At 41.0% G+C, this 13,774-nt stretch overlaps 1 protein-coding gene across 4 annotated transcripts in view; it reads right to left on the bottom strand.

The window, feature by feature from the left end:
• GRHL2 (grainyhead like transcription factor 2) overlaps positions 1–13,774 on the bottom strand; it is a 65,788-nt gene that overhangs the window by 10,393 nt on the left and 41,621 nt on the right. For 3 of the 4 annotated variants that reach the window (XM_064647417.1, XM_064647404.1, XM_064647423.1), the window contains 5 exons: positions 9,898–9,985; positions 9,676–9,812; positions 7,650–7,681; positions 6,107–6,201; positions 886–971 (listed from right to left, as the gene is read on the bottom strand). In XM_064647417.1, the coding sequence (XP_064503487.1) occupies positions 886–971; positions 6,107–6,201; positions 7,650–7,681; positions 9,676–9,812; positions 9,898–9,985 (438 nt within the window). The remainder of the gene's footprint in view (positions 1–885; positions 972–6,106; positions 6,202–7,649; positions 7,682–9,675; positions 9,813–9,897; positions 9,986–13,774) is intronic. The other variant, XM_064647409.1, reaches the window with a different exon arrangement.

Raw genomic sequence — 13,774 nt, forward strand, 5'->3', positions numbered from 1 at the left:
GTGTTTGGTACATGCAACAAGACACTGTGACAGTTTTAAGAGAATATGAATATACACACTTCTAGCACTTGGTTGAGCTCTCTAGGGACACTTTCATCCATTCCCGTCTTCTCTCCTACACGTAACCAAGGCTGGAAATTAACTCAGCATCCCACATGTCAGTCTCAAATTAGTCTCCCCACTGAAGCAGTGAGACACATGGTTACTTAACTCTTCTCTCACCAAATTTCACATATCTACTAGCCATCAGCTCATATAAAAAGGATTAAATAGGGAAATAGCAACTCTAATGATGACAGCTTATGGCTTACAAGCAAATACTCAAGTTAAAGAAGCAGCAAAGAGGCAGGTGGTAGGTAGGTCACTCCATCAGTGAGAGCTAAAGAAGGAATTGTATGAATGACAAGTCTGCATTGGCTCAGCACCTCCCTCTTGCATGCTGGAAGAGCAACTGCACAAAAGCCATGTGAAATTCACACAGAAAAGGTTCATCTTTGGATCTCTTCTTGAAAAGATGGCTGTGAACATATTGATGGGCAGTATGGGAAAAGATTCAACAGGTTCTGAGCCATCAATTAAGAAAGAAGTATTTCAGAAAATGAAGCCTGCACCTCACTGCTTCCCTGATACTGGTTAATTACTGCCATTCCTCAAGGCTCATGTCTCCAATAACCAGCTCTGTGACACTTTAATCCCAGCAACCTGATGACAACGCTGAATTCAGAATATGCCAGCATTTAGAGGTGTGCTCCAGAAAGGCTTTGTGAAATGCTTTAAATGTACCTGAGAACATCTTTATGTTATGATTAATATCAATACTACATGGAAAGCCTGAAGATTTTCTTGCCAAGAAAGACAAACAATGTGAGGACATTGGATACTTACAGCTTCCATTAGCCCCTTTACTGTGGGTGATTTCAGCATCAAAGCATCAAACACCTCATCTGTCTCCTTCCTCACATACAAAAGCACTGAAATAAAAAAAAAGTCAAACTTGGAACAGGTTCAGTCAATTGCACAGATGAAACACCACATGCTGAGCAGAAAAACAAATATTAATCCATGACAGATAGAATGAAGCACTGAAGACGGTTTGCACTTAAAAAAAGGTACTTTCAATATCATCAGTGATCTAAACATGAACAACACATCATAGTTGCTTTGAGAACACAGTAACGAAAATTCAGCTATTTTAATATAATGTGAGGAATCTGTATCTTCCAGAATCTAAATCTCTATTTACAGCAAAAGGCTAAAAAGCACTTGGGCCCTGTCTCTCAGTCACAGGACAAAACACACAAGCTAGGTCTTCCTAAAAGCTGTGTCTTGGCTTGTACCTCTCCAGGCTTCATCTAAAAGGCTGGGAAAGGACATTTAAAAAAAGCAAGTCTGGTTTGTCGTAAGCTATGCCTTTGAAAACAAAATCAATGAAAAAGGAAAGAAATAGTTCTGTCCGACATGACCATGCAGATGACTACAAACGGCCTGACCAGTCTGAAAATAAACACTGGGAAAATGAGTTCAAAGTCATTTGAGACTTTACAGAAGAGACATTCAAGAGCATAGCTGGCAGGCAGGCATTTTCAGGTACCCAAATGCCATTTCTGTTCCTGTTCCTCCCTCAGATGTCCTGCCGGGTCTTAGTCATTCACAGGTGCCCTGCCCTCTCTAGCTCTTGTTTTCTCCTGACTAGTACAGGTAAAAGGAGGAAACTTGCTGCTACATGGCAAAAGCAAAGCAGACAGCTACAAAGCAAATAAGCATAAACACTAGAAAAGTGTTCTAGGCATAATCTCACAAGACCAATAAGTAGAAGCTTAAACACGATGTGTTGCAATTTATTTGGTTCCTAAATAAACTGCCTTTTCAAATAGCAGTGCTGTACATGAGGTACAAACACACATGCACTGTCAGGTATTTTATGTCACAAATTGCACTGGTAATCTTTTTTTTTTTTGGTAGACATCTTTTGAAATTGCAAATTCTTGCAGTCCAAAAGATATCTTCACCAGGTAACTGAATAGATGGCATGCATATGAACCAACAGAGATTTTTCATACAGAAGCAAGTGTTTTAAAGCTAATTCTCAGGTCAAGACTAGCAGGGTGGACTCAGGCCCATATGCAGAGAATTGTAGCTTCTTTGCCCAGGTTTTGAAATGATTGAAGAAAGACCTAAAATGTGGGCAGATCAGTGCCCTGTCTTGGTCTACAAACCAGAAATACAGGACAACAATGACTTTTTTGCATCTCCGATTCAGAAATACAAGCCATAAAAGTGCTACCTGCATTCAAAGCCACATCCTTTTCACCTACATTTTAGCAACTCTTTGGGACCTGCCTGAGAACATCCTTTTAAAGGACTTAGAAGCTGAGATAACTTTGAGTCACAATCTAAATAACTGTCAGAATGTAAAAGAACAAAAAAAATCCACATGAGGAGCAAAATTTTACGGGGTCTGATATGTTTATTTGCATGAGCAAGCACTCACTCAAAGTGCTAATTTTACCAGTACTAACACTTATATTCATTTAGTAATTGTTTCCTTGTGACTAGAAGACTGTCCTGTAATTCCTGGCTTTACAAACATCTGGACCTCTGTCAGCCTTAACAGTTACAAACATATCTGAAAGGAGCAAAAAAAGTCACTTGGTCCAAGGTTCAAGTTGGGGACATTACACAATCCCAGTGCTGAGCTTTAAATCTCTCTGTTGTGCTTGGTGTGCCAGGCAACATTATGCTGAATGAAGGATCCATTACAAAGATAACAGGAACTTGAATCACTATTATACACACAGAGAGCCAGGATTAGTAAATGTATGGAGGCTTGTTGTTTTTTTCTTTTCCCTGACAGGTGTGAAAATCCCGACTTTGATTCACTAGAGCACTTTTTCCTAAATGACTTCTGGTGGCAGTGATGCCTTAGGAAGCCCGTGTCTCATCCCCACCCTTTCGGTCTGTTACTCTGGCCCATCTCAATGAATTTTCCTGGATGAGGAACTCTTTCGAAAAGCAGATGTGAATGAGAAAACAACCCTTTTTTTGAGCTGTTCTTCAAACAGATCAGATCCCTGCTTCAGTGTACAACGCAGCCCCACCAGCCTCCCTGCTGGCAGAGCTGTGGAGAGGTGGGCAGGTGGCCTGGAGCAGGAGGCACAGCCAAGGCAGAGAGAGAGGGGCTGCAAAGACTCCAGTGGACTCAGCAGCAGCACTGCCACTGAATTCCTGTGACTATGTAACACAAGTCATACTTATGCCCTCTGATCCTACTGTCCACATGTTCATGGCATCTAGATGGGTTCACTTTAATAGTATAGATTACAATATTTGGAAGGGGGGCAGACATCTTGTACCAGGTAATGAGCTATTTTTGACTCAGAGTTAAAAGATAAATTCAAATTTGTCTGACCTGTACACTACGTGGCTTTATTCTTACCGTTCTTACCAACACTGAAATCCACTGTAGTCCCTAATATTCTTTACATGTTTAAAAGAATTGCAGAAGATGGTGAGTAATAAATTTATCTCTAGTTACTTAAGAAATAGCCCCGATACACCAAATTGAAGAGTGGCAAACAGCCTTTGCTGAAGGCAAGCAATGTTGTTGCACCTGGGAGATTTTTGGAAGCCAGGCCACCAAGCAGAGGATTTATGTGTGAATGCAGAAGAACATGTTAGATACCTCTTTTATAAGCGTTAACAACAACAGACATGTGGCAAAAATGAAACTAAGGACACAATGGGACAGTAAGACTTGGGACATTAGGAAGGTCTGAGCCCAGGCACTACCAATGCTGTGACTAACACCCTATGAACAACGACTAATGACTACGGTCTGTGTAAAGCGGTCTCTGGATGAAGATGTGGTACATCTTAGTCAAGGATAGTAGGGCTGGTAGCTCTGACCAGGCTTTCCTTTCTCACATTTGGAGTTTTTGCTATTGCCCAGGCACAAATTCCCTTGGTGACAGTGTGAATGCTGTCCTTCACAGGTATGGTTCACAAAACTCCAATTGTTATGAATCCAAAATGTTTCAGTGTAGTTTAACATGACTTTCCTGAGAGACAAAGGCTAAACAAAAATACAACTTTCTTTAAGCTGAGAACTACCTGACCTCAACTTAGCTGCTGGATTTATAATTAACAGGAAACTCCCTATGAAATCTGAAAGGGAAAGTGATTAGAGAACTCAAAACAGGGAAAGACCACGAGTCCAGCCAAGTAACTAGCTACCTTGCACATTTGGTACAGATTAACATACTTCACATTTCTGTGTTGGTCACTTGTACCTCTCTTAGAGGTCAAGGAGAGGAAAGAACAATCCACAAAGATCCAGCAACCTGAGTGAGAATATGAGCCTTGTTTTCATGTAGTTTGCAAACCCCTTTTAACCTGTTCTCTTGACTGCCCCTTAATACCTTTGCTTCCGCCAGACAGTGTTACAATTAGGTCCATCAGGCAGAGGTGAGGCTACACACTGTCACTTCAGTTCTTCAGCTGGGCTTGGACCCCTCACTAGCTGCTACTTGCACTTCTCTGCTAATGAGCCACCTTGGGATTACGTTGCTTTTAATGCATATTTTCACGTATCAGATCTGCTCTCTCTCAGATGTTACATCAGTGCCCCATCTTATACTGGCTCTCTAGGACTTGTTGATTCCGCTGTACCAAACGAATCTGGGAGAAAAGAAGCTTCTGATATGGCTAAGCTGGGGGTAAAAATCCCTAAACATTTTAATACTCAGTGACTCCTGTGGCAAAGACAGCATTATCAAATGGGTAGATTCAGTTAAACTCCATCAGCACAATCTCAGACACAGGGTTCCGGATGGCAGGAAGTTCACCAGAGCAAAGGCCACACTGGAAAAGGCTTGGCCTCCAGCCAGCATAGTCCAAGTTGCAAGAAACACTGAACAGGAAGGGGATGTGAAGAGAGCATCCTCCAGTTCCTCTAGTTCCGTGCCTCTCCTGGATTTAATTAGTTGACATAGTTTTGCCACCAGTTAAATTTTTTTTCTTTCTAATCTTACCCTTGAAATGCTTGCAAGTCCTGGATAATATTAAAACAACTAACCACAGCAAAGGACAGGAATAATCAAAGCAAACCAATACCTCCTTGCAGGCAACTTCCCAGACTTCCAGCTGGGAAACCCAGGTGAAATTTTAGGAAATGACAGTTCTTTACATAGCCCTCATAACTGTCCTCTTTTGCTTGACAGAGCCCTGATAATGTGAATTTGGCCAAGGTTTGAGTCAACCAGATGCAAGTCTGTGGTCAGTGCTGACCTCAGAGGTCAGCATAATTAATTTAAGATTTAATTAAAATAAGAGTATGTTCACATTTATTCCAAGAAGACATCAGTCTCCATCCTATAATCTTCCTCTGGTTCAAGTACACCACCCTAACCAACCCAGAAACTTGGCAAATGCAGGCTCGTGGGAAGTTATTTCTATAAAGCTCAAAGGAGTCTTACAAATGGTCAAACTAAGAATCACTTCTGCACCTTGTTGATTTGTTGTCTCACAAACTGATGGGTGAACTTCAAAATAGGTGAAAGTTTGAGTCATGTAGGAAAACAAATTCTTTAAAATTCTGTTACGTCTACTGGAAGATGTCTCTCCATGCCTTATATTTTTCATTGGGTAGGAAATTTCTAAGACTCTATTCCAGCTAATCTAAGTCTGCAGTCAGCAGGAGCTTGCCTGTTAAGGTCTCTGTATTTGACCTAGTCCATCTTGCATATTTGCTTGTGATCCCAGCCAGAACAGAAAAGATGAGTAAAAGTTAAAAATAGACAATCACAGATCTGCTACTGGAACATTTATGAACTATGTAGCTTGGCCAAGGATCAAGAAACTTTCCAGCTTTTTTATATTTTATATACACTTGTGTCCTGATCCCTTCTTGAGAGAGCACAGTCTTTTTTTTTTTTAATTATTATTTTTTCTGCTTTTAAGTCATTTCTAGCATGCAAAGATCTCTTTTCCCATCTACCTACATTTGGACTAGCATTCAACAATTGACTCTGTCTGAGCCACACCTGCCCTTCCAAGCTTGAGGGCTCGAGTTCCACAGAATTATTTTTAACTGCTAATTGACTGTTACCTCTTTTCAGGCCTTCTTCTTTCACTTGTTTCAATGGGGATGGACCAAATTCCTCCTCCACAGGCCGGAACATCCTTTTCACCAGGACACTGCTACTAGAATACACAAAACAGGAACCATGTCACAGTAAAACTATGCTCCCAGAAGAAGAGGAGACAACAGCAGCAGTCATGACTCACTTCGTACTCTGGCAAAAACACCCACTAGCTGCCCAAGTGGCACCAGAACAGAAACTGCAAGGATTTAGCTTCTGATGCTTATCTGAACTATCCAGGCCTCTTAATTACCCAGACTGACTGGCTGGGACAGGTGACAGGAAAATATGTTCCAATGTTACTCACTAATTTGAAAATCCCAAAAGCCCTTATCTGTTAAATACTGAGGGAAGGGGGGTGGGGAGGAAGAAACAGCTAAGTAAGGAACCAAATCCACATTTGCACATTGATTCCCCTCCTCTTTGAGGTAAAGGACACAGCCTCAGGAAACACGAGCAATATCTCTAAAATCCAAGACCATACTAGTCAGCAAATTCAAAAGTAATAACATGCTGGGCCAGATCCAACCCAAAGCTGCAACATGCTCCATCAGGGGAGCTGAGGGCTGAAGGAACAACGGCTGCCCCCTCTCCTTGTCATAGCTCTGGCAGGACCTGGAGTCCTGGAGAAGAGAACTAGCGCAATAAACCCCTTTGTTTCTCAAATTACACTGTGAGCCTTGTGAAGAATATTAGTTTCATAAAACAAACAAAAAGGGCCTCACGTTTTCAAGTCCATGTCGGCGGCAGTGCTTGGCCACTCCCTACCACAGATCACTTTTTGCAGGTTTATGGGACTGCAGTTGTCTTACTATAAACTCTCAGATTTAAGGGTGCTCACTTGGGATTTAAGCAACTTACAAAAGTACGGGGCTTGCGCACACTGTGGGCTGAACTTCAACCACCCATATTAAAGCCCTTATTTCATGGCATCTCTTAACTATTAGAGGGACTTTCATCAATTCTTCCAGTCCCTCCAAAGTCAGATAGGGGGTGCTCCCATTTCCAACCTTCCCCCTTTCCAGGATCTCCCGCTCTCTTTTTGCTGTTCTCTTCTGGCACTTGGCCATTCTCTCTGCAGTTCCTGTATTTGTCACTTGTGTGCTGCTAAACAGCTTTCAGGAATGCAGTGAAGTTTGGTGCTTCATTAAAAGATTCCTGGTTTTTAAAGTATTTGAGAACCCTTGTGCATATATAAAAGGTATTTCATTATCAAATATATTGTCCTATCCCTGTATTGAACCTCATGGCCCTTTAAACTGTTTTACTTGGAAATGTATTAAAAAACAGATATAAAAAACAGCCAGTTCACATGAAGGAAAGAAAGCTACACCACAAAACAAACCTCCCCCTACCAGTTCTACATATTATTCACCCTCCATAAGCATTGGGAGAACACGAGGGAAGGGGGAGAAAGGGCATCAGTTTTATCTTATTTTGTGTTTTGTGTCTTCTTTCTATGAGTTTGAACTGCTAACTGCAAAGCTTGTGAAACAATGAATGTCTTACCCTTCTCTCTCATCATCTGTATTATAGTAAACCTAGAAGGATAGAAATAAAACCCAACAATTATTCCCAAAACTCAGACATTTCCTTAACAGAATAACTTCAAAAGACAGAAAAGACAAGTGGTTTGCAGGTTTTTTATATATTAAAAATCCTTTTCCTTCTATAAAACAAAAACATCTCAAATTCTAATTGTGATATGGAAAAAGGGTGGCTTAGAGAAACTGCTGTTGAATATCTAGTGGAAACATATCAAAGTATTTTTGAAAGGCATTGTCCCCTCCCCTGGTTCATATGATTTTCCCAATTATTTTACAGTCCTCTAAATCAGATCACTACTTGCCTAAATTAACCCTAATACAGTTTAAGCCACAACACTTTCAAACTTTTCTATGTCTTTAATACTATCAGAAAATCTAATAAAACTGTAGAGAGCTACATTAAACTAGAGGCCTAATGGATATACAATTACTAATGGTACAGCTGAACATTTTTTGCGCAGGCTGTGAGCGGAAGCTCAAATCCAGACCACTGTTTTGTGTAAATCCAAACAGCTCACAGTCACTGGGACCAAATTTACAACAGCAGCAAATGCTGCTAACAATAGCAGGGGAGGTATAAAATCACAGTCTGCTGTCAGAGGCTTTACACAACGGTCAGCAAATTCCTTGCACTGTGCCAGCACTGCAGGACTGCACCAACAAGTGCACCAGCCCTCCCGCTGCTGAGCTACTGAAGGCAGGGCACCAGAGCTCTGTGTTCTGCTGCAGCAGAGCAAGGCATCTCGGACAGGTTTCTAGCACTTGTGCTGGCAAGACTCAGAGCACACTTGGCTCTCACTGAGAGCCTTTGGTTCTGAACCTGCACAATGAAAATAGCTCAGAGGTGTGTGTGTGTGCAAAGCCAAGGTCTGTAACTCATTCTATGAGTTACAGCAATAAAAGACATGGCTGAACATTGCCTAAGAGCTAGGAAACTGGGGTATCTTCCAGTTAGTTTAGAAAATTATTTACAGGATTACATTTACTAAGGAATGCTTCCACCTTCTCCTGTCTTAAGACAAATCCACATTCTGGTTTGAAAACCATGAGGACAGAAGGTACCCAGCACTGATATGTGAGTGGGCGTCTTTCCAATTTTGGAGAGTAAGTCAGTGACAGCTGTGATTGCAATGTCTGCACTCTTTGTGCTTTGCTCTACCACAATTCTCACTGCTTTAAAATAACTGACAATTCCAACAGTGTCATTGAATCTTCATCATCTTAATATTTAAACACATGCATAAAAGTCTCATTCTACTCCCTGAGATGTTAATAAATAACAGGTTCATAGTAAAAAAATTGTCAGAGCTGACCCTCCAATTCAGGTTTGCAATTTCCCAGCAAGCGATAAAGTAGAAAAAAGTCAAGTCAGCAAAGACTTCCTAATGTTTACTGGTTATGATAATTGGCAATACTGAATATTAACATTAGCATGACAGAGTTTTACTTGGTAGAGTGAAAATATTTTTTCCAAGGAAAAAATTTCCAGTTCTCTAGATAATGCCAACAGAAAATGGAAAGTGGTGTTCAGTGACCCTGCTCTCGACCTCCCTATACATGTAAGAACTTGGTCTTTGTCTTCAGTTGTGACAGGGAGGGGGATCTCTGCTACCACAAGGTGGCACTTCATTTCATCTAGCCAAAGAGCACACTCAAAACCAGACTTTGTTTCAGTCACAGATCAACCTATTTCAAAATTCTTGACTATTTGTTCCATTCTTTCTTCCCAGCAAAAGAATAACAAAACCATAACAAACACAAACTAGTCAGTTGTCAATGAAGTATAAACTCCTTCACACCCAGAACTCGGAAAGGTACTTATCCCTTTTAAACTCTTGTATATGTGACTCACCAAAAGTTGTGTTTATAAAAACGAGAGCTGAAACAAGCACCCCCAGAACAGCAATTTTATTTTCCTAAAACCTGCCCTAGAGCAGGGGCAGACAGATGGCAAGTGGGCACCAGCTCATCTCATTATGATTTCCTACCTGTCCAGTTCTTTGCAGGTTTCCAAAGTGAACATCTGGTATAAAGAGAACTGGCTGGGAATCCAGGTCAGCCATTGTTTTGAAGAAGGTGATATCACTCTTTTTCTGCAGAGGGAGTGCACTCAACTTCCCTTCAGCTGCAGATCACAAAGCAACATGGTTGTGAGAGGAGGCATGTTAAGCGTGACTTAGCCCCAGACCAGAAAGGCCCATCTTACTCACCATTATTACACGAGGCTTGGGATGCCTGGCCTTTGCCCTTCTTCCTGTTCTGCTTCCTCTCTTCATCTCGGATTTTCCTTTCTGCTCCCTGTGCATAAAAGACAACCCACAGATATTATTACCCAAAGAGGAACCACTGGGAGCATCGTAGTTAGCAATGCCTGGAACTACAGCGGCTGACATATCAGAAATGCTGAAACAGAAACTGGTTGTTCCATTGCAGATAAATCTGTCCACACTGTTGGAAAGGTGCAAGCTTCGCATCGATCACCTGTGCCTGAAACTCAAGCTGGCAGAACCAGCAGCTCCCAGGGCTGCAGACAGCAAGGGGAACATATCCACACACTGGTTTGGAAAAGCCAGGATGGACAGTTTATGCAGCGTGCAGTCTCTAGCAGGACTGATGCCACCACAACTTTTGCAAAGCCCAGTGTCTCTGCAATGGACAGAATGCTCAGGCCAAATACTTTGTGTATGTAATGGCATAAAACACCTGCAGGATTGTTATCATCCTAGGTCTTGTCTGTGATAAGCTTTTCCCTAAACTCTCCTCCACCCACTTTGTCTAGGGGTGGCATTGCTTCACTGTGGCCAACTGTGCAGAGGCCTTTGAGATTTGACAGTGCAAGAAGGCTATGCTGACAGGTTACCAACAGTGCAAGGGTTCTTACAGAAAAATACAGGCATTTCAAAGAGGGAAAAGCTCTCCAGAAATGGCAAAGCAATGTAGCACTGCCTTACTGCACCAGGAAGTCCTGGGAAGTTGCAGGCTTCTGTTATGTAAATACACTCTCAACAAGTTTAAAAAATAAAATTTGTTATTGACATAAAAAGCAGCAACACCTCCTTTGAAGTTCTCTGGATTTACTTTATAAATAATACCCATCACATTGTGAAGAGTATTAAAGATCCATATGCTCCTAGACAGTCGGCATGCAAGATTACAGATTTTTTTTTCCAAACTAAAATTGGAAGTTTCTTGAAAAGAAAGGGGGGGAGGGAGGTAAGGAAGCCAAAAATACCCACTCAAGATGGCAAAATTCACACATGAGCCAATGAACCAAGCTTGAAAAGAATGCAAGGAAAGATATACTCCTGGTTGTGATCTAGCAATAGATTTCCAGAAGCTGAAATAAATGGAGGAAGAAACAGCTCTTTAAAAAACATGAAGATGTCAAACAGAAACCTTGTCTCCAGACCCAGGTCCCAGTCCAGTTGTCACTGACCTCAAATGCAGATGCCAGAGCTATGCCCTTATCAAAACTGTTTTTAGGGGTACATTTGTATCTTTAAAGGCCACCTGTTCTTTGTAAGAAAGGAGCAAAATTATGCATCACAGCCACTGACCTGTGGCACATCCCTGAGAGCCCTGTGCTGCACAAAGGGCTCTGCCAGGTGGCCACAGCCCTACCTGCCCTCAGTGCTGCCTCTCTGCTGCTCAGGGGGAACAGGAGGAACCATGAAAGTATTTCATACATGTCAGCAAGCAAAAGCTTCCTCTCAGGCAAACAGAAACTGAGTAGGACTCAGACTTTATACACGATAAAAAAATATGTTTTACTGATTTTCTGTGATATTCTTTGTAATAATGAACTTGGTAAAGGTTCACAGCTCTCTCATTATTCATTCAAGGCAAGACACCTCGAAGTTCTCTTGCATACAGGCAATCTCTGAGCAGGGCAGCCATTCCCACTCCCCAGTGTTTATTTGTGCCACAGCCACTTTACAAATGAGGCAACTGCAATACCCACAGAACTACCTACCAGCCCTTTTGAGCTAGGAGCAACCCATATGGCACATGGCAGGGGCCAGCCAAGCCTACATGATGTACGCCACTGTCATAGGGGTTGAGACAATGGACCACAAAATGATTTTTGCATACAAGAGCATTTCCGCTGCACAGTTTTGACAGCTGAGCCATCTGACACATATCAAGTAAACCACAGTTTGCATGTCTCTTTAGAACAGAAGAAATAATCCTCTCATAGGGGACTATAAATTAGGCTCTGACCGGTGAAATAATGAAATGAGTTTTTCAGTTTTTCATTGATATATATTGACTTTGTATAAATGCAATTAGTACTACTAGTACTTCTGCTACTAACCATTAGTTAAATGTGGCCTATGAATTTCAGCTGACTGAAAATATTTTTTTCTTAAGTCTTCAACTCATAAGTTGAAGTCTTGCATTCTAGCTCCAGCCTGGCAAAGCCTTTGCCATGGTAAGGACCACTCCCATCATCCTTATAAAGCTCATGGAAACATCTGCTTGTAGTTCTAGGCCAAAGTATTCCACATCTGGTAGGGCAGGTGCATAGACTTCAGCCTTCTTCTCTCTAAAGCTGAAGATTAATAGGCAATTGGAATTGCTCAATACCCTATGATAATCCATGTTCTCTGTGACAATACATACTGAAGACAAGGAGGCAGGAACTGCATATATTTTAAAGAACATGTGGTTTTTCATAGTAAAGAAAACTGGATTCATTTATTTTATTTTGGAACAATGTATTTGCCAAGTCAAATGCTTCTGCTTCTTTTTAGCAAAGATAATCACATAAAGAAAATCAAAGTATCTCTGAAGCCCAAGTTCCTTCATACACAGTGGCTAAAGCATCTTGCAATATATAAATATAAATAAACCTGGTAGCAAGTTTCCCTGACAACCTAGTTAAGGAATAAAAGTTATACATTCTTATCATAATGCAGCATCAGTGATCTGCACAGGATAAAAAGACTACAAGGGTAGAGAGAATTAGCACTGAGAAAATGAGATGTGCACTGTAACAGATGCTTTGAAGACTGCCTATGGAAAACAAACAGACAAAAGACTGGAGAATGAATAGAGTAAGGACACAATTACAACCTCTGCAGCATTTATCTCCATACATTTATGTCACAAAGCACACATTGGATGTGAGTTGGTGTTACTCTCTAGTTTATATATGTAAATTAGTATTACAATTAAGCAATTGCCAGAATAAATACTAAAATACATGTAATACATACCACTTGGCTAAATGCAGTTTTATTTCTTCAGGGATAACTCTTTCCACAACAGCTATGCTGTATTTCAGCTACAGGACATTAATTTATTTACTGTGCAGTTCCACTGATCCAGATGACTGTAATAAATCAGGCACTTTTCTCATCAGCTTCTCTTTGAGGTTGTCAGATTGGGGCATAACAGCACATTTAAAATTAAATTAACACGCTTTTAAAATTATAAAAATTATTATATGTTTGCTGACTTTTTTTAAATGGTCCTATTAATACGTCTTTAATTGATCATGACAAAGAGGTGGGCAATAACCATCTCAGCTTCATAGCCTTTTCCAAAGAGGCAGAAAGCCCTGTCCATGTCCCTGGAGGGTGAGCTACAGGCTGACAAGAGAAGCTGAACCATTTAGCACCACCTTAACAAGTGCCAAGGTTTTATTTTGACATACTGGAAAGATAAGGATGCCAAGCCCCACCAGCTACCTTCTTCTGAGCACGACGAATTCTCCCAGCACTACTAGCAAATGGAAATTTTCCAACCATTTGTTTGCTTATGAAAGCCCTGTGACAAAGGGATGTTGGTAAAGATCTAGCAGCATAAGTCAAGGGAGAGGCAAGCCTCACTCTCCTTCCAAGTGCCAATTAGCATGAATTGTCCTGTGAACTGATCTCAATAACTTTCATTCACTTAACTTATTTTCACACCTGCATTAAGTTAAAAAGCAGTATGTGTATGTATACATTCATATTAAACAGATATATATCCCATTATTGATACCCTTGAGCCCTTCAGTTCCCACTTCCAATACAGTTTTGATGTGTATAATGCTTTTACAACCCTCTCATCTTTTCTTCTACTTTGATATAGTTTTGATTA

The sequence above is a fragment of the Pseudopipra pipra genome, chromosome 1 (assembly GCF_036250125.1).
Source record: "Pseudopipra pipra isolate bDixPip1 chromosome 1, bDixPip1.hap1, whole genome shotgun sequence".
In the NCBI taxonomy this organism is placed as follows: Eukaryota; Metazoa; Chordata; class Aves; order Passeriformes; family Pipridae; genus Pseudopipra; species Pseudopipra pipra.